This window comes from Mauremys reevesii, linkage group 4, assembly GCF_016161935.1.
Source record: "Mauremys reevesii isolate NIE-2019 linkage group 4, ASM1616193v1, whole genome shotgun sequence".
NCBI classification, from domain to species: Eukaryota; Metazoa; Chordata; order Testudines; family Geoemydidae; genus Mauremys; species Mauremys reevesii.
The window spans coordinates 135,435,415-135,456,564 of NC_052626.1; the positions used below are offsets into that span (position 1 = coordinate 135,435,415).

Consider the following 21,150-nt stretch of genomic DNA (forward strand, 5'->3'; position numbering starts at 1 on the left):
TCATCAGTCACTTTTTTGTTGTTTGTCCCTTGCAGTTACTACCTCTGCTGACAATTTAACCCTAGCGCTGTGACATCCATAATGCATGTTTTCTCCTGCTTTTTCTAAGGTTTTGCCACTAAGAAAAAAATGCCATAACCTCTGCTTTAACCTGAAATGAGTTTAAAATGTTTCTGTTCTATGCAGTTACACATAATACAAGAACTAGTATTTGTTCCTGACAGTACTGAAAAGTACAAGCAATGCAAAGTTTAGTCTAAATGAACACTTTGAAGTCTAAAGAAAGATGTAAGACTGAACTATATAACTATTTGGTTTTAATTGTTTATCTTCCTTTTGCAGTATAAATGACTGATGCTGGCTGATGTCTATGGTTTACACATTAACAGACATTGGAAGAAAATCATGGAAAAGTTAGGAGATAAATGTCATACATTTGTACTGAAGTTTCTGTAGTGAAAATAGACCCCCTCTCAGGTAACTGCTGTTAATTTCACTACAACTTCTTTCCTCTGTTGAGCTGGACTTGTAGCAGGAATCCACTGCATTTGAGTAAAGCAGAAAGACCAGAGGTGGATCATTGCTCTTGCCCTTGAAAATGGCTTCTGAAGCAAGCAAGGCATTTGGCAGCATGAAAATTGCTTGGTCTTCTGAACATGCAGCTTGTTCCTTATTCAGCCTCTCCATAGTGCTAAATCTTTCCCCTTAAAGAACATAGTCACCATCAGAGCGTGGCATGGTTTGGATTGTGAGTTGTGGCTGTAACTGCAGGCAGCAAGAGAGCCTGTTCAGATCCCTACTTACAAGCTTCCATAATGGAGTGTGTATTACTCTTTAAGCACAAATTTAAAGATGCCAGACACTAGGTGGAATGTCGTAGATTCTTCATAAAAACATCCATTCTGGGTCAGACCAATGTTCCATCTAGCAAGGTGCTTCAAAGGGAATGAACAGAACAGGGCAGTTATCAAGTGACACGTCATCCCGTCGGCCAGTCCCAGTTTCTGGCCATCAGAGAGTAGAGACACTGAGAGCCTGGGGTTGTATCCCTGGCCATCTTGGCTATCCTCCATGTACTTATCTCATTCTTTTTTTTTAAACCCAGTTATAGTTTTGGCTTTCATGTGACCTTTCTTCAGATTTACTCTCCATCTACAGATTTTTTTTTACATGATACTACAGAAAAAAGCCAATTGTTGTTACCTGCTCCACAATGTGTATTCTTACCACAAGCTTGATATCTAGTGTGTCTCCCTTAAGAGAAAATTAAAAGTATTGTGATTTACATGTGATTCCAAAGATGCTCACTATACTCACTACTGACTTGCTAAAAATTCTCTCAATGTGAGAACAAGAAATCACGTTTGTTTCCTTGCAATCCTCTAGCACTTTCTTATAAGAAGTAAGCAGTAAGATTAAAAGTGTCCTCCTGAGAAGTTCTCCAGTGGTTTAGTGCCTACGTTATTTTTATATGTTAGTTGTCAAAAACTGTCTTTGTAGACCTTAAAATAAGCTGCTTTTATATTCAGGAAATGTCTCACACCGCTGCTGAGAAGGGGGTGTTTATAATCACTTTGTCATCTATCCTATAATATTTAAAGATTTAAAATGTTACTTGCATCCTTTTTTGTGACCGCAAGCTGCTTTGAGTTTTATTTAGCAGTAAGAAGAAATCTTTTCCATAAATGAAGCAACTATAATTGAAGATATCTGTGTAATTTACAATGTCTTATTTGGAATAGGCCTTTTTCTTAAATAAAAGTGATACTGAATAAAGACTCCAGCATCCTGATATTTTTTCCACACGTGTTAATAGAAACTGTCTCATTAACTATATAAAAGTCTATTTAAAAGTAACTGGGACCAGATGGCATTCACCCAAGAGTTCTGAAAGAACTCAAATGTGAAGTTGCGGAACTATTAACTAAGGTTTGTAACCTGTCCTTTAAATTGGCTTCTGTACCCAATGACTGGAAGTTAGCTAATGTAACACCAATATTTAAAAAGAGCTCTAGAGGTGATCCCAGCAAGTAGAGACCGGTAAGTCTAACGTCAGTACTGGGCAAATTAGCTGAAAAAATAGTAAAGAATAAAATTGTCAGACACCTAGAACAACATAAATTGCTGGGCAAAAGTTAACATGGCTTCTGTAAAGGGAAATCATGTCTTACTGATCTATTAGAGTTCTCTGAAGGGGTCAACAAAAGTGGACAAGGAGAATCCATTGGACACCGCATATTTAGATTTCCAGAAAGCCTTTGACAAGGTCCCTCACCGAAGGCTCTTACGTAAATTAATTTTGTCATGGGATAAAAGGGAAGGTCCTTTCATGGATTGAGAACTGGTTAAAAGACAGGGAACAAAGGGTAGGAATTAATGGTAAATTCTCAGAATGGAGAGGGGTAACTAGTGGTGTTCCCCAAGGGTCAGTCCTAGGACCAATCCTATTCAACTTATTCATAAATGATCTGGAGAAAGGGGTAAAAAGTGAAGTGGCAAAGTTTGCAAATGATACTAAACTGCTCAAGATAGTTAAGACCAAGCAGACTGTGAAGAACTTCAAAAAGATCTCACAAAACTAAGTGACTGGGCAACAAAATGGCAAATGAAACTTAATGTGGATAATTGTAAAGTAATGCACATTGGAAAAAATAACCCCAACTATACATACAATATGATAGGGGCTAATTTAGCTACAACCAATCAGGAAAAATATCTTGGAGTCACCGTGGATAGTTCTCTGAAGATGTCCACGCAGTATGCAGAGGCGGTCAAAAAAGCAAACAGGATGTTAGGAATTATTAAAAAGGAGAGAGAGAATAAGATGGAGAATATATTATTGGCCCTGTATAAATCGATGGTACGCCCACATCTTGAATACTGCGTACAGATGTGGTCTCCTCATCTCAAAAAAGATATACTGGTACTAGAAAAGGTTCAGAGAAGGGCAGCTAAAATGATTAGGGGTTTGGAACGGGTCCCATATGAGGAGAGATTAGAGGCTTGGACTTTTCAGCTTAGAAAAGAGGAGACTAAGGGGGAATATGATAGAGCAGGGGTAGGCAACCTATGGCACCGTGCTGAAGACGGCAAGCAAGATGATTTTCAGTGGCACTCACACTGCCTGGGTCCTGGCCATTAGTCCACGGGGCTCTGCATTTTAACTGAATTTTAAATGAAGCTTCTTAAACATTTTAAAAACCTTATTTATGTTGCATACAACAATAGTTTAGTATATATTATAGACTTATAGAAAGAGACCGTCTACAAATATTAAAGTGCATTACTGGCACGCAAAACCTTAAATTAGAGTAAATAAATGAAAACTCGGCACACCACTCCTGAAAGGTTGCCGAGCCCTGTGATAGAGGTATATAAAATCATGAGTGATGTAGAAAAACTAGATAAGGAAAAGTTATTTACTTATTCCCATAATACAAGAATTAGGGGCCACCAAATGAAATTAATGGGCAGCAGGTTTAAAATAAATAAAAGGAAGTTCTTCACACAGCACACGGTCAACCTGTGGAACTCCTTGCCTGAGGAGGTTGTGAAGGCTAGGACTATGACAGCGTTTAAAAGAGAACTGGATAAATTCATGGAGGTTAAGTCCATTAATGGCTGTTAGCCAGGATGGGTAAGGAATGGTGTCCCTAGCCTTTATTTGTCACAGGGTGGAGATGGATGGCAGGAGAGAGACCACTTGATCATTACCTGTTAGGTTCACTCCCTCTGGGACATTGGCCACTGTTGGTAGACAGGATACTGGGCTAGATGGACCTTTGGTCTGACCCAGTATGGCCATTCTCATGTTCTTATGTTATGATATTGAGATTTAGCCCTGTGCTGTCATCTAATTGTGGGGGAGGGATAGCTCAAAGTTTGGTCTGCTAAACCCAAGATTGTGAGCTCATTCCTTGAGGGAGCCATTTAGGGATCTAGGACAAAAAAAGTAGTTGGGGATTGGTCCTTCTGAGGTCCCTTCCCCAACCCTGATATTCTATGAATCCCTATCTGTTGACAAAAACAGAAAAGTTCTTTCCCTTCCTCCTGCAGATAAGTATCTTTACTAGTGTGGAGGGATTTTCATAACATGTCAGAAGTTGACTCAGTTCTGTTTAGCCAGACTCCCACAGGATCGCTGTCAGAGGAAAGAGATCCCCACTGCTCACTTCCCATTAGGGTGTGAACTGTCAAGGTGAGATGCCACAGAGCTACTTCTGCAGAAGATCCTGGCATTCATAACACAGGCTTTGTCAGACAGAGGCAGCTCTCCCCCTAGAGCAGGGGAGACATCAATGAAGGAATATACATGCTCCTCACCCTGGTTCCCTCCACATCCCCACCTATTCCCCTGGCCCTCACACAACATCCCTGCTCCCGATAGGGCTCCCCACATAATGGGGCAGACCAGGGGCGCATCCGTGTATTTGTTTTCAACAACTAATTTTGGTCCTGTGCACTAGACTGCAGCTAGGGGGAGTTCAGTGAACTAAGATGAATTTCTCTCCTGCTTCCAGGTGTTTCTTTGCTATGCAGTGGCAAAAACAAATGTTAAGAAGGTTGGAACTCTGAAAACAGTCCCAAAACTTCTTCTAAATAGGGAAAAAGAAGCTTGCAGTTTGCCTCAGTGGTCAATAAACTAAGGCCATTATGGTCCAAGTATCTCCCTCTTGTATGGTGGCTTTGGAAATATGTATTTTTATGTGAAAGGTCATAGATACAAATTTAAGGAGAGGGATAGGCAGAGATTGTAAAAAAGGCGTTGAGTCATTTCCCTTGAGTAAGTTGCTGCTCCTTTGGGGTGTTTAAGTACAGTAACTCCTCATTTAAAGTTGTCCCAGTTAACATTGTTTTGTTATTAGCTTGCTGATTTATTAGAGAACATACTTGTTTTAAGTCATGCAATGTTCCATTATAAAGTTGTTTGGCTCACCCCATTCTGCCCGCCCAGCCCTCCTGCTGGGAAGCAGGGTCTGGGTGCAGGGGCTTGCCCCATTGCTTCAGCCTCCGTGCCCCAACCCCGCTCCCCGGCAGGAGGGCTGGGCGGGCAGAGCAGGGCAAGCCCCCTGCACCCTGACCCCACTATGCCCCTGCCTCAGCCAAGCTTCATAATCATCATTGGTGAGCACAGTATTAAATTGTTTGTTTAAAATGATTTAAAACTTATAGTGTATATTTATATAATGTCTTATCTGGTGAAAAAAATTCCCTGGAACCTAACCCCTCCCCATTTATGTATGTGCCTAAGTCCTGGTTTCAGCATCTCTGTGATGCCTGAAACATTCTGCCTAACCCTCAGGAGGAGGAGAAGGTGGTGGTGCAAGTGCCCACCCTGATAACTTTTAGCTCAGTTTTCCACTCTGGGTACATACTTAAATAGTCACAGAGCCAGAGAGTCAGACAGTCAGCAAGAGACACTATCTACAGTCACTTTCATTATTGTTTCCCCACAGTGCAGCAGCTTCAAGTGGATAGACCAAGGGAGCCCCCATCAGAATATCTCATAGCCAGTGGTTACAGCACTCTGCTGAGAGCCATAGGAGACCTGTTTTCAAATGCTTTCTCCTGCTGTGCCTAATAGGGGAATTGAACCTGGGTCTCCCCACATCCCAGGGCTCACTATGGGGCCAAATGTTAGCAGGTGGGTACAGCTAATGCCACCTCCAGCCATTTTATACAGACTGAGGTAGGTACCTAACTCATTCTGTCAAGAAACTGAAGTTGCCTGACTCCAGAGGAGGAGTCCCCAGAGCTAGCTGCCTATCTCTGTGAGAGGGGTGGGGCTGAGGGGCCATTTCTCCTCAACATCGCCCATTGGCCAGCTTAGGTGGCTTCCTGCTTTGCGCGCTGGCTTTGGTGGATCACAGGCTAAGGTGCCTGTCACCCTCTATTCCTTTGATAGAACCTTAGGTGCCTAACTCACGCTTTGTGAATCACAGCGATTTTCAAGGGGCCTAAATGTTTCCAGGTTGCTCAGCATCGCAATGCCTAACTCCTTTTGTGTAGCCAGGTCCTACCCTTTCTGGCTCTCCAGTTCCTCAACTCTAACATGGGAATAAACTTTTCTCTCTTTCCAGAGCCTGTGAGGATAAATCCATGTCTGCAGCTGGAATATGCATTATACTAGTGCCTGTGTTGATTTTTGTAAGCTCCAGGGTCAGACCTGCAAATGCACAGAATACCTCGTTTCTGGCATACATCCAAACACCAAGGGAAATGGTTAATTATGCTAATGTTAGTGAATATACCATATTTCATCATCTCTAATTGTTCACAGCAAAAGTGGAATCCCATCAGAGAATAGATGAAATGATGGATTAATGTGAATTTCTTTAAATATCAATCTGTCTGTTTCAGATGGTGTCCCTGGTCACTTAATTAAAAACAGGCTTTCATCTGCTACTCTGTGACTTGGCCACCTGGTGCTAGACTTAGCCAGCCCTGTTAATAGGAAATGATATGAAAGGAACAGGTGTGTAGCAGAGGGGAGATCAAGGACCTCAACAACATGCCTACTCCCACTGCAGATTAGAAATAAAGCACACCTCAGCACATTTATCTGCATTCCAGTGAACACAGTCACCTGCTGGGGTTTTTTTTAACTGTATTGCCCTTACTACATCTTGAAGGACATTTACAGCATGCAAGCAAAGTCCTCACTGCAACTAATTTTCCTATTATCTGAAAATCATATGATTTATCAGTACGTTGATAAAGGCTGAGTTACCTTTGAACCTGGTTTATACATTGCATTTATTTAATCTTCACGGTAAATCTGTAATAGATACACCAATACCCACTGTCAAGTGAAAATCTAACCTTTGGTCATTGTACTGCAGCACTTTCTGTTAATGCTAAGGTATTGGGTGTATGCTAGTTACAGTGCTCTTCACACACATTTTACAGGTGGATTTGGTTGAAATGGTAACCTACCAACTTCCCACTACTCAGCACGTTGCAGGATCAGATCCTACGAAAAATACTCTTTCCCCTACAACCAGCTTGGGTGGTTTTCAAATAATACGGACTCAAAACAGAGGTCATTGAAGCTTTAATAATAGAAAGGAGAGACTGCTCAGTACTACTTCCCATCATTTTCTATTCAGCCATGGTCACTGCTGTGCCTGTTACTCAAAGACCTCTAGGCTCTTTTCCTATAAACTCATTAGTCTAGAACCTAAACCAGTTGGAATATTTCTTGTGGTTTAACTGAGCAAAGGTGGTGGTTGGATGTTTACTTACTAGAAGTTTCCACTTGGGCTCTAGATCTAGCTTTGTTATTATCAAGGAAATTTTGAGATATCTTCAATCTGGAGCATTACACAGCAAATATTTTGTGTCTCACTTTTCACTTTAAAAGTGTAATCTGAATTCAGTGCTGCTGAATAGTGCCTGGCTGCTCCGGCAGCTGCCTTCCAGGTGCCAATGCACTATTTGTGCAACTGGTGGTGGAGCCACAGTCAGGCTGCTTACATCTGACATTTCCTAACTCCTGAGTGCAACCATAATTATTTTACTACAGTTCTCACTATATAGAGTTTCCTAGAATTTAAAAAAAAATTATTGCATGCAACTATAATAGCCCCTCATACAGCTCGATATAAACTAGCAACTTCTGGCACTTGAGCACAGATAGCTACCACTAGAGCTACACAGCTCATTACATAAATTTGTGGCCAGTGTTGTTTCTTATTCCAGAAGTGGCGAGGCCTTGTAGCTGAATTAGGGAAAAGGCCAGGCATAGCTTCCTCCCTTATCCCTAGCTCCTGCCTAGTGTAGTGCCCCAGGGTGGGAGATGCTCTACCACGACCCATGTGCTATCTATGGGGCTGATTGAGGCCCCATATCCAGTGTTTGCCACAACCCCAATGCAGTTCCCAGGCATTCCTAGTGTAGCGTCTTGCTGCTGTAGTGCCATAGTGTAAGACAGGGATTGGCAACCTTTGGCACGTGGCCTGCCAGGTAAGCACCCTGGCAGACCAGGCCAGTTTGTTTACCTGCCATGTTTGCAGGTTTGGCCAATCGTGACTCCCACTGGCTGCGGTTTGCTGCTCCAGGCCAATGGGGGCTGCGAGAAGCCACGGCCAGCACATCCCCTGGCCCGTGCCACTTCCTGCAGCCCCCATTGGCCTGGGACGGCAAACCGCAGCCAGTGGGAATTGCGATCGGCTGAACTTGCGGATGCGGCAGATAAACAAATCAGCCTGGGCAGCCAGGGTGCTTACCAACATTTTTTTCTGGAAATGTAAGTGAGTGAAGGGAACTGGTACTTTAAAAAAAAAATTTGTATCTTAGCCAACCATGAATTGCTTGTAGTGTGTGAGCAGACCCTGTAGTTGCATGGAGCCCCACTGAAAGCAAGGGCAGTGCTGCAAAGGCTCAAGCCTCTGGCAGCAGACGGCTGATGTGTCTTAGACAAGCACCTAACCCACATGTGGATGACATAAATATCATGTTCTCAGTGACATGTTTTCCATTTGCAGAGACGCAGTAAAAATAAACACTTTGGGGGCAAATCTTCCTGTCTTTGTGTAACACCAACAGATGTTGATTGTTGGTAGGTGGGATTGAACTTGGGACCTCTGGAGTTTACTAGTGCACAAGCCTCTACCGCATGAGCTAAAAGCCAGATGGCTCTTGGCTAAGTCTGTAGAACAGACTCACTAATCTCTCTCTAAGTGGTCTCAGTGCCACTAGATGGGCGAGAACACCACACCGAGGAGGTGGGTGGGTTACATTTGCTTTTCACTCGATCCTTTTTTAAACGCCCATTGCAGTCAATGATTCTTGCCCGATTAAAGACTGAGGCATGATTTCCAGATTTAGCCCAGGGGTTCTCAGACTAGGGGTGGTCATAATCCCTCAGGGAGTCATGAGGTCATTACATGAGGGTTGTGAACTGTCAGCCTCCAAACCCCACTTTGCCTCCAGCATTTATAATAGTGTTAAATGTAAAAAACTGTGTTTTTAATGTATAAGGGGAGTTGCACTCAGAGGCTTGCTGCATGAAAGGGGGTCATTAATACATACGGTGACCAGACAGCAAGTGTGAAAAATCGGGACGGGGGTGGGAGGTAATAGGCGCCTATGTAAGACAAAGCCCCAAATATCAGGACTGTCCCCATAAAATCAGGATATCTGGTCACCCTAGCAATACAAAAGTTTGAGAACCACTGATTTAGCCCCTTGTAGGGGATCAGCAGCAAACACAGCACTTTGGAATGCGCCACAGCGCTGAGATCAGAGCCTGATTCCTCCACGACAGACACTGAGATGTTGGGGAAAATGCGTCAGTGCTGCTTCAATCACCACCACCCTGGGCGTTCCCTTTCTTCCACTAGCTCCCTGTTGTTGTAACCTGGGCGTTGAATTCGCTAGAAGCAAAGGGGGAAGTAGCTTGTTTATATTAAAAAAAAAACTACCAGCTACCTGCTTCCTTGTATTGGCCAACCGCAGTCTCGAGGTGTGGCATCGAGGTTTGTAGGGGATTAAATAGCATGTACCCAGTTTGTCAAAGTGAACAAATATTTATTTAAACAAACAGCATATCCGCCGGGCTGCCCGATTCCTCCTCTATGAAAACAAAGCGCGCCAAGGTGGGGTTGTTGCTGTCTAGCGCTTAGGGTGACCAGACAAAAATTGGGACAGGGTGTGGGGGGTAATAGGAACCTATATAAGAAAAAGACCCCAAAATCAGGACTGTCCCTATAAAATCAGGACATTGGGTCACCCTCCTGTGTCTCCCTGGCTCTAGCGCCGGGACAGGGGGAAGAGGCGCCAGGCCGCCCAGGGACAGAGCCGGGACGGGTGTGCCCATGAGAGGCGATGGGCGGGGCAGCCCGGGGCTGCTGGCGGCGGCCGAGCGGGGGAGGCGGGTGCAGCGGCTCGAGCGCGGGCACTAGCCCCGCAGCGCCCCCGAGCACGAGCGCTCCGCGCTGCTACCGCGTGAAGGCCCCAGCGCTCGCGCCCCCCACCGGCTCAGGTAGCACCTGCTGCCCGGACAGCGCGCGAGCGCCCGGCTGCGACACAGGCCCCGCCCCCCACTACTGGCCCCGCCCCCCGCGGGCTCACCTGTCGGCAGACGGCGGGGCCGGATGTTGAGTCAAAGCTACCGGCTGCGTCTCCGAGGTGACATCGTCCTGGGTCCGCTCCGCCGCCACCGCCTTCGCCCCGCGACGCCTCCTGCCGGCCCCGCCATGGTCTCGGCTCCGCGCTGCCCGCCCGGCGCCGGGGGGCTCCTGGCGCTGCTGCTGCTGCTGCCCCTGCCCGGGGCTCGCGGTGAGTGGGGGGCGTGGCCAGGAGGGGGCGTGTCCGGGGGGGTGGCGAGGAGGGGGCCCCCCCGGAGGCCCCCTGCCCGGGCACCGAGTCACCTCGGTCACAGTCCCTCCCCGCATCGCTGCCGGGCTGGGTGGGGACCGGAGCCGCTCCGGCTCCTGGGCCCTCCCCGTCACGGGGCCCCCGCCCCCATCCAGCCCCTCAGCCCGGGCTGCGTCGGACTCGGCCCGCGGGGCAGGAGGGGATGGAGGGGCCCGAGCCGCGCGGCAGCGACAGGTCCTCGCTGCCCCAGCCCGGCCCCTGGGGCGGGCCCGGCACCTCCGCGAGCCTCGAGCCTGGGAGTGAGTATATCGGGAAGTCTTTCACGGACTTGTCCTCATGCCGGTCATAGAGTGTCCATGCATCGCCTGAGGAAACACGAAACTCAGCTGTCTCCGAGAGAGCTTTCCACCAACTCTCTTCACTTGCTGCCAACCCCATACATGTTTCATGTCCTCTCAGGGTGGATTTGATTTAAATCACTAGTCTGGAAGAGTCTCTTTTTAATCATGGATTTCTACATAAAAGTGCATTCTTACCCTAATACATATTCTTCACAACTCAGAGATAGATGTAGATTTCATTTTTAGAAAGTACAGGCTATACATTTTTAAAGTGACTTATTTTGAAAACTTTTCAGATTAGATTTATAGCTCTATCAGAAAATGAATGATTGTTTATATAATTTACTAAAGGTAATTGAAGCAGATGTTTTTGAAGCCATTGGGAGGTGAACTATCTACAGTTCAACAGGTTAATCATTAATATTTGGAGGATTTTCTTGCTCACCTGTATTAGGAGGAGAACATCACCAGACAAACATTTAAATTGTTTTATTGTAAAACAACATTATGTAGTCTGGATTTTTTTTCTTCAACATAATATTTTAACAAAACAAGCATATGAACTTTTGAATTTAAACATTCAAGTTTTTTAAAACCAGGTTTGTTTTTGTTAAAATTGTTTTTAACTAAAATAGTTAAATGAAATATTTATAAAAAAATTAAATTGACTGTCAGCCAGGTCATCATGGGAAACTTAAAATATTGGCTTCTGCAGCTAACTCAGTCGTCTTCACCTTAATTTTCATGTTTGTTCATAATCTGGAAAAGAAAAACAAGCTTTCCTGCTTTTTCAGGTCCCAAACAATTTCTCAATTTGGAATGAGTTAGTCCAAAGGAAGAAAATATTATTTCTACACTGGAAGAAGAAGCTAGTGCTATTAAAAGTGAGATTATCACTCCAACAGTCTCTGAATCCAAGTGCTTAAGTGACTTTACCAGTTCATTGGTGTGACGTTCATTAAAACATCATCAGCAAACAACATATTTATTGCATGGTTCGCCCTTAGCTCTGAAGTTTATTATAGTTGGTATTGTGGAAGGATGATTGCTGGATGTCTGTCATAGCCAACTCCTCTTCTTCAGTGGTTAAGGTTTGACTCTGGTACTGAGTATTGAGAATATCTGCAAGAAAACAAGCTGGAGATAGTGCCTCTCCCATTCAGGTTTTTCTAATTCTTGTAATTTAACTGTCATTGCATATATTTCTTTTTAAGATCTCACTCAGTTCCTTCCAAATTTCAACAGTGTCAGCAATAAAACAGCTGTTTTCCTGCATTTTGTTCAAGGCTACAGAAATAGGTGTCAGGGTACTTGGCATATGTTCAACATTTCTCTTAAGCCCAATGTCGAGAACTTTGTTCTGTGACAGTGCCATCTTTTTTTTTTCTTCTTCTTCTTCACTATTTTCTTCACGAACTGCAATCAGAACAGGCCAGTTCTTGATATAGTGCTCAGAACAGTTCACTGCTGAGTTCTGTTGCACATCTTGTGGGAGAGTTAGCTTGGTTCCTCCCACTTTGTTCAGAGCAGCTGCTGCAAAGTGGTTACAGAAGTATTTTGCAATTTCAACAACATTAGCTTTTATTTCTGGAACAATGTAGTCTTTGGCTAAGAGGTGCATCAAATGAGCACTGCAACCGTATGTTGTTAGCTTGGGACTCTTCTACATGTCGTCTCATCTTGGATACGTTTGCAACATTGTCGGTGATCATGCTGCATACTAAACATTTGCATTTTTTTTCCAGTTTTGTTATAGCTTTTATTGCTGCTACTTGTAAGTGTTCTGCTGCGTGTGCATTTCCTGATGTATCAGTTGTTTCTGTAAGGAAAACGTTCCCTTCTGTTGTCACACAAGCGCGTACAGCAGGATCATTGTGGACATTGCTCCACCCATCAAGACTCCGGTTAACAATTTTAACCTCTGTTAATTTCTGTTTCATACACTTTGTCCAGCAATTTGTCTGCGACGTCTGCTTTGTTGGGTGGACTGTATCCTGGTCTTAATGACTGAACCATGTTAATGAAGTGTGGGTTCTCAGTCACACAAAGGAGAGTTTGTTGCATAAACAAACGGGGCAATTTTTTTCATCAATTGCCTCTTTGTAATCTGGTTCTTATCACAAACATACCTATGGTTGTTTCTGGATGATGAAGGTTTTTTTTATTATAATAATAATTATTTTTGCTATAGGTGATTATACTGTGGCTATGTGACAGACATGATGTGACTGAAACACTATCATTGGTAGATAACTCTGAGATCACCATCATTTTCTATCGTTTCAAAGGTGGATTGTCTTCAGAATCCTGTATGTTGAGGATTGATTCTCCTAAACAAAATAGGTCAATGCAGTTATTTAATTATTATTACCATGCTGCTCACTTAGTATTCCTCATTGTATTCACTGACACTCAGTACTACTTTAAAGATGAAATTTTAAAAGGAAGATTTGCCTATTTCAGCTATTTATTTATCACAACTGTATCTAAAATGATAGTACCATAGAGTACCAACTATATTTTTCTGCTCAAACGTGAGAATTAGAGAATAGTCTAGAAGGAAGACAGGCAGTCCTTAAGAAAGAAGTATGAAATAAAAAAAAGTTTACCAGCCTGAAGATCCTGCATGTTCAGACATGTTGCTTTCATCATCTTCAACGCAGCTTCCTCCTGAGAAGGAACGCTTCTCATGAAGTTTCATTTGGGCGATGCAGGCCTTGCATTTCTATGCTGCACTGTTTGCATTTTGCCTGCATACCTGTCTTACCCACAAGTAGAAGAACTTCATTAAAATATTCCCAAACTGGGTCTCTTTTACAGCCTGTTGCCATTAAAGGTTTTTCCCTACTAGTGAGAGAATAGTATGGTAGATCTCAAATCAAGGAAGGCTACACTCGGAACTCAAGAATATGCTGCTCAAACAGTTTCACTTTTGTTTCTACTCCCTGCCCCTCGCTTCTCACATTTATCTCCAGACTTACTTGTCCAGATCTATTCCTCCCCAACAATCTTCAATTAATTGAACTTTTTTTTTTTTTTTTTTTTTTGAAACTTTGCACTTCTAGAGAGAGGTAAGGAATTGACTCTGTGTACACAAATTTGCAGAAGGATGATAGAGTTGAGGTCTGTTTCTCACCTCTCTATGTATTTATTTAAAAACATTTGTGTTGTTAGTAAGCATGTTATCTCTGGAGACACAAATCCACAGTTTGAGAACTGCAAAACTAAGCATCTCTGATGGTATCTTCGAGACTGAGCACTGAGTCCCATTGAGTAGATAGAAAGATTAAGTGAAATAATTTATACAGAACCCCCTAGATCCCCATAAGGTTGGGTCCCTAATCCATGAACTATTGCAGCTCTTTTTTACAAAACTTTTGTTAAACATTACATGAATATATTGTCTCATACTATAGAATTAGAATTTATAAATCCTATTCCATGATGAGATATCTTTGAGCTATAATGATCTTAATTAAAACGATCTTTAACAAAGTTTTTTCCCTCAAAAAGCATGTTATCCAAAAAAGTCAATTTAAATAATCTTTCTTTAAAAAAAAACAAAAAACCAAAAAACAACAGATTTTTATCTACCCTGTGTACTCTTCCATAGATTGCTCCCTTGGTCTCCTTTGCCCTCTACGTTACCTTCTTTCATGTTACCCTGTATGGTTGCAACAGTCTGTCTGAGCCTCTGCCGCATTAGATCATAAAACCTGTGAGGTAGCAGAATGTCTTGTTTTGCACAGTGTACTTACTTTACATTGCCATACATGCTCAGAATGAGGGATACATGGTAAATAATGCAGAATTTTAATGTACTGCAGTTTTGTATCAAGCCCATTTAGTAAACTAGCTTCAAGGCTCTCATGAAAACAAGTACATCCAAATTGTCCCCAATAAAATAATTTGTGACTTCTCAAAAATGAGTATTCTGTTACAACAGACTACTGAACTTCTTTCATGGTTAACTTTTTCCCTTCCTTGTCTGTCTCTATTGCTAGGTGCTTGTGAGTCTCCTCCAAGATTTAGTTTTGCTGAGCTGCCAGGGGAAGTGAACAATTCCTATCCTGTTGGGACCAAACTGAAATACTCCTGTCGCCCAGGATATACTTTCGCATCTGGAAAATCTCCTTTTGTTACGTGTCTTGCAAATTCAACATGGTCAGCAGACCCTGAGTTTTGTGTAGGTGAGTGTCTTTGTTGCTTTTCCATTTCAATTGATATGCAAGCCATCATGATATAGGTAAGTGGTTCACAGTTCAACACTGGTATCCATAAACACTTTCTAAATGCCTTTTGGACAGTTCTTTGTTATATTAATAGTTGACTATTTAAAAAAACAAACAAAAAAAAAACCACTCCTCTATCTTTGTAGGCTGCTTTAAGAGCAGCTAAAATACAAAATTCCAGTAACTTCAGCCTTCTGTGCTGAATACTCTCAAATAGGATTCAGAGGAGGAATAGATTTACCACATTTCTTTCTGGTTTTTAGGCCATGTGCTGAATACCTGCCTTTCTAGAACATCAACATCTTATTACGTAATAGTAGATCTAAACTTAAGAATAGTGCCGTTCTTCTCTACCAGAAACCCCATTGTCCCTGTGACTGGGAGGCATTCAGTGCACACCAGTGAAGTTACTGGAATTTGATACTCTACTTATGTGGGTCAGCTTTAAATGGAGGTATAAAATAAAGGACATCTACACTTTAACCCTCTTTAATTTAAGCGCACCAAGTTGTAGCTGTCCAGTGTTCTGTGGCAGCCACTTTCATAAAGTTAAAAGATGTGACATGGTAAGAACCAAGATTATTAGGGAAACTAATTGTGTTCATAGAAGCAGCAAAGAATCCTGTGGCACCTTATAGACTAACAGATGTTCATAGTATTTCCTGTTGATAGTATAGGGAGCATCAGAAATACTGCAATAAAGTAAAACTTTGGTGTCTTTTTTGAAAATTATAGTTGGCTTCACTGCTAAGAGTACAATAAGATTTTTGCAAGTTTCCTCATCTCAAGACTATATATGCTGTATTCCATGCAGAAGTCCCTAGCAAATGCAGTACTACAGTAACTAGTAAAGAGAGATACAGTTGGATGCTGATGAACCTTAAGTCTGCCTCCTTGTGCATATGTTTTAAATTATGATTTAATTTTGTCATATTGAATACTGATGGGACTTTCTTGAATAGCCTTAGACTCACCTACTCTGGCCTGCTGACTTGAGAAAATACTTTATACATAGGCCCTGATTCAGTAAAGCACTTAGTGCGTTCTTAAGTCCGGTGACTTCAGTGGGACTTGTTTTCCTGAATCGATCAGGCCTTAGTTAATAGGTCACAATTTTTACATGCCTTGTCTGCATTGAAAGATTTTTCCCAGCACTTTTGATAACTGTACTATCGTTGCATGGATACAGTATATCTATATGGAACTCCATATAAATATGGTGGGTTTTTTTATACAATTCATTCTTCGTGGGAATAAGTCTACTGCAGGAGAAAGCATCACAAATAACTCTTTAAGGGGCAAAGAAAAGCTCTTCCACTGAGCTTGACTGAGGAATGTGCAGTTCTTAGCTGTCTAAAATCAGGATTCATGTATGAAGAAAATTAATAACAAATATTTACAAAATGCATAACAAGCCTGTAGAACATACTGACACAAAATGGAAGCAAAGAACATGGTAGGATTCAAAAAAGGATGAGACACTAAGAACCTGGTCCAGCAAACACAGATGTGCTTTATATTGCTCGTGTGAATAGTCTGCTGCATCATAGACTTTAATGCTAGAAGGGATTGTTGCATCACAGGCTACCTACATTTCACCAAGTTATTCCTTTACTGAGCCTAAAAACTTGTATTTGACTAAAGCATATCTTCTAGAAGGACATCCAGTCTTGATTTGTAGACTTGCAGAGGCTGAGAATCTGCCGTTTCCTCCTCTGGTAATTTTTGTTCCCATGGTTAGTCACACTCACAATTAAACACTTTTTTGCCTTATTTCCATTTTGAATTTGTCTGGCTTCACTTTCCAGTTCCTGGTTCTTGTTCTGCCTTTCTCCGCTAGATTAAAGAGCCCTTTAGTGCCTGGTATCTTCTCCTTGTGAAGGTCCTTAGACACCGTAATCAAGTCGCCTCACAATCTCTCTTGACAAGCTAAACAGACTGAGCTCTTTAAGTCTTTCGCTGTATGGCATTTTCCAAGGCCCATGAATATGTTTTTGTGGCTCTTGTGTACTATCTCCAATTTTTCAACATCATTTTGAAAATGTGGACACCACAACTGGGTACAGTATTCTCATATGGGTCTTAGCAATGCTGTATACGTTGCTATCACCTCCCTATTCCTGCTTCCCTGTTAATACATCAAGGATTGCATTAGCCCTTTTTGCCCTAGGATCCCACTGGGAGCTCATGTTCAGTTGATCGTCTGCTGTGACCTCAATCCTTTTCAGACTTGCTGCTTCCCAGGATATAGTTTCCCCGTTCTCTAGGAACGGCCTGCATTTCTTGTGTCTAGATGTATAATTTTGTATTATACAATACTAAATGCATTTTGTTTGAAAGGCCCCACGGGATCCAGATTGCTTTGTAGGACTGCCCTGTCCTCATTTATCACTTCCCCCAATCTTTGTGTCATCTGCAAATTTTCAGGAGTAAATTTTTTTTTGTGTGTGTGTGTGTACTTCCAGACAACTGATTTAAAATGTTGAATAGCGTCAGGTCTAGTACTGATCCCTGTAGAATCCTACTAGAAACATGTTTTTTTGATAATGATTCCTCTTGATGACTGCTCTTTGAGATGTCAATTAGCTTGTGCTTGTCTGAAGTGGTGGTGTAGCCAGGGGCGGCTCTAGACACCAGCGCGCCAAGCAGGCGCGTGGGGCGGCCGTTTCCCGGGGGGGCGGCATTTGGCTCCGGTGGAGCTCCCGCCGGCATGCCTGCGGCAGGTCCACCGGAGCCCGGGACGAGCGGACCTGCCGCAGGCATGACTGCGGCGGGTCCCGTCTTCCGCGGCTCGGTTGAGCTCCGCAGGCATGACTGCGGCAGGTCGCTGTCCCGGGCTCCGGTGGACCTGCCGCAGGCATGCCGGCAGGAGCTCAACCGGAGCCGCGGGAAGAGGGGACCCGCCGCGGGACCGGGGAAGGGCGGCGCAGCGCTCCGCGCTGCTTGGGGCAGCCTACTTTCTAGAGCCGCCCCTGGGTGTAGCTATGTCAGTCCCAGGATGTTAGTGAGACAAAGTGGGTGAGATAGTATTTATTAGACTAACTTCTGTTGATGAGAGAGACAAGCTTTCGAGCTTATAATCCACTCTTTTTCGTTTGGGAAATGTATTCCAAACCTGAAGAAGAGCTCTGTGTAAGGGCAAAAGTTTCTCATGAACAGAAGTTGGTTCAATAAAAGATATTACCTCATGTTCTTAGCCAATACTTAGTCCATTTCACTTGTGCTCTGATACCGAAGTGTTAATTTTTTAATTAGAATGTTATGTGGTACTAAGTAAATAGCTTACAGAAGTCTAGGTATATTTGTTACATTTATCAAACAAATTTGTAACTTCAAAAAACAAGGTCAGGCTCATCAAAAAAAACCCTGATTTTTCCATAAAACCATATTGATTGGTATTAATTATATTTCTGTTCTTAATTCCTTATGAATTTGGAAAATTTTGCCCTGCACTGCACAAGAGGTCAGAATAGATTTCCCCTTGGAATTGATGAATCCCACAATACCTTTAAATGATTATGCCTGTGAGTGAGATCATGTTAACTAGTGTTTAGTTGCCTAGGTCACTCTGCTTGCCCTTTTTAAATACTGGCACAAGATCAGTGCTCTTCCATTCTTCTTGAATTTCCTTGTACTCTACGATTTTATTAGAAGTTAATCAGTGGGCTAGAGATCTGCTTGGCCAATTTTTAGGACACTTGGGTGCAAGTTATCCCAAGAGTTTGATTTTAGCTATGTCTGTCCCTAGTAGATGTAGTTTAACTTCCTCCCTAATTACTAATAGACATGAAAGTACTTCATCATGCTCTTGTGATGAGACTATATTGTCATGCTGCTTTCCAAATACAAAAGGGAAATACTTAGTGAACACTCCTGCCTTTTCTGCATCATAATTGTTTCACCATCTCCGTTTAGTAATAGGTTTGTACCATTACAAGGCGTGGTATACTCAAAGTATCATCCAGATTAATGAGACTCTGTCACCACTACCCTTTAACCTGGGTGCCCGTTACAATGCTTTACGGCAGTAGCCTCCAGTCTGGACTACTCACAAACAGGCTCCAATGTGCAAGTCAATCCCAGCTAGGTCTCAGCCAGCCACACCTTGGCTCTCACCAGCCTTGGTTATACTGCAAGGTGACACCAACAAATCCTAGTATTCCTTTTGTTTTTTCCCTTCCAGAAATGTACATCTCATATTGCCCAGCCCTCTCCCGGATGATACAAATTCATATCAAGTTTCTATTTCTTCAGCAGAAATAATATGCTCATGTCTTGCTACTGAAATAGAGTTTCACAGACACTTCAATTTAAACACACTGGGTTAGATCAAACCCGTTTATTAACTACAAAGAGATTTTAAGTGAATGCAAGAAATGAGGCATAAGTCCAAAATGGTTACAAGAGAAGTGCCGCATCTGTCAGCAGCATCTAGTACACATACGGTGACAGTGCAAAAAGGCTAAATGGGCTCCATGGTTGCCATGCTATGGCGTCTACCAGGGAAAAGGGTGCGAAATGATTGTTTGCTGTTGCTTTCACGGAGGGAGGATTGACTGATGACATTTACCCAGAATCATCCGTGACACTGTTTTTGCCCCATCATGCATTGAGATCTCAACCCAGAATTCCAATGGGTGGGGCAGACTGAGGGAACTATGGGATAGCTACCCACAGTGCAACACTCCGGAAGTCGACACTAGCCTCGGTACATGGACGCACACCTCTGAATTATTGTGCTTAGTGTGGCCGCGTGCACTCGACTTTATACAATCTGTTTCCAAATACCGGTTTCTGTAAAATTGGAATAATCCCGTAGTGTAGACATACCCTAGGTTACATTCAAAATAAAGGTTTTCTTTCCACACACTCTCAGCAGTCTTACTGACCCAACTTCTTAGGTGGGAACCCCTGCTTCAGCTTAGTGGCAGCTTCCTTTGTCTCTTCTAGTGCAGTGAGTCAATGGACGGAGTGAGAGGAAGGAAGGGTGCCTTGGAGTGTTTGTCCCTTTTTTGTAGTGTCAGTCCTGCCCCCTTGGAAAACATTCCCAGCTGACAAAAAATCTATAGGGAAAGATCTTTCCTGCTGCTGTTCCTCGCTTTTTTGGAAGTTTTGTGTTTTTTGTTTTTTTTATTCTAGCTTGACTGCTTGAATGCTTATTTAAGAATAGTACACATTCCTTTGAGACAAACCTGTTTGCCAACTTGTGCTGTGGTTTGCAACATGAGTTAAAATTATATAGGGAAACCTTAGAATTTCACATACAGTGTTGCCATACATCTTATCAGGACAGTATTGACTAGTAAACTATACATTTTCAGATGATACCTCACAAGGCATGCTTTGTACAAAGATTATTACAGCAGTTTGGAGAGGAGTATGATCTCTTACAGTAGGATTTCTTTTGTTCCTAAGGAACCTCAAAACCTCCTCCTTATTGTCTGTAACCATGCCAGTTGTGACTGTCTTTCCCTGATGTCTTTAGCTCCCCATATCAATTTTTAAATTTCAGAATTTATGCCATCTATCCTTTTTCCCATGTATTTTATTGCTTATTATTTGTAATTGCTGCCAGTTGAGGTCATGGGTCTACCCACATGAATATGGTTATGCATATGAGTTTTCAGGATCTGGGCCTTAACATGTAAAATATGAATATTTGCACTTATACTAAATCTGCAAGGGGATCTTAACTCTCTTGAATCGGGATATAAGGCAACCAATGTCTGTGTGGGATTAGGAAGCATCATCCCGCTTTACTTCTCCTCATTTCCCATGGGCTTCAGTACTGACTCTTGTCATACGGGACAGATAATGGACTCCAAGACCACTGGCTTTGATCTGCCATGGTATTTGTTATGCTAGGGGGTGCAAGTTAGCATATCTCCTTTTCCCATTAAGGTCATAAGAGGTAATGCTAATTAGTCATCTTCTCTTCTAGGAAAACCATGTAAATCACTGGAACTAGAAAATGGCAGGGTTGATTTCACCGATCTCCTGTTTGGTGCAACAGCAAACTTCTCCTGTAATGAAGGGTGAGTGGCAAGTTGCTTTCTTTGACTAATTAACAGAATCTAGACTGGTGTAAAACTGCTGGTGAAGTCTGGCAAAATGAGACTAGAAAGCCTGCTTAACTTCAAGAACACAAGTGTGTCATGTGCTATAAACCTGTAGCCACGGGCTGGGTCCGTGTTAAGAATTATACCTGCGATTTTCAAAGGAGTTGAAGGAAGATAACCACCCAGCTACAGTTGTCA

At 42.8% G+C, this 21,150-nt stretch overlaps 2 protein-coding genes across 6 annotated transcripts in view; both read left to right on the forward strand.

Annotated features, from left to right (window-relative positions):
- The window catches only part of LOC120403911 (complement receptor type 1-like), a 626,098-nt gene extending 624,814 nt beyond the window's left edge, over positions 1–1,284 (forward strand). For both annotated transcript variants that reach the window (XM_039535862.1, XM_039535863.1), the window contains one exon: positions 343–1,284. The gene's annotated coding sequence lies outside the window, so the exon portion shown is untranslated. The remainder of the gene's footprint in view (positions 1–342) is intronic.
- Positions 1,285–10,078: 8,794 nt separating this feature from the next.
- The window catches only part of LOC120403915 (complement component receptor 1-like protein), a 30,914-nt gene continuing 19,842 nt past the window's right edge, over positions 10,079–21,150 (forward strand). For 3 of the 4 annotated variants that reach the window (XM_039535871.1, XM_039535872.1, XM_039535873.1), the window contains exons 1-3: positions 10,079–10,281; positions 14,666–14,851; positions 20,835–20,928. In XM_039535871.1, coding sequence (XP_039391805.1) covers positions 10,098–10,281; positions 14,666–14,851; positions 20,835–20,928 — 464 coding nt within the window. In that variant the 5' untranslated portion in view covers positions 10,079–10,097. The remainder of the gene's footprint in view (positions 10,282–14,665; positions 14,852–20,834; positions 20,929–21,150) is intronic. The other variant, XM_039535874.1, reaches the window with a different exon arrangement.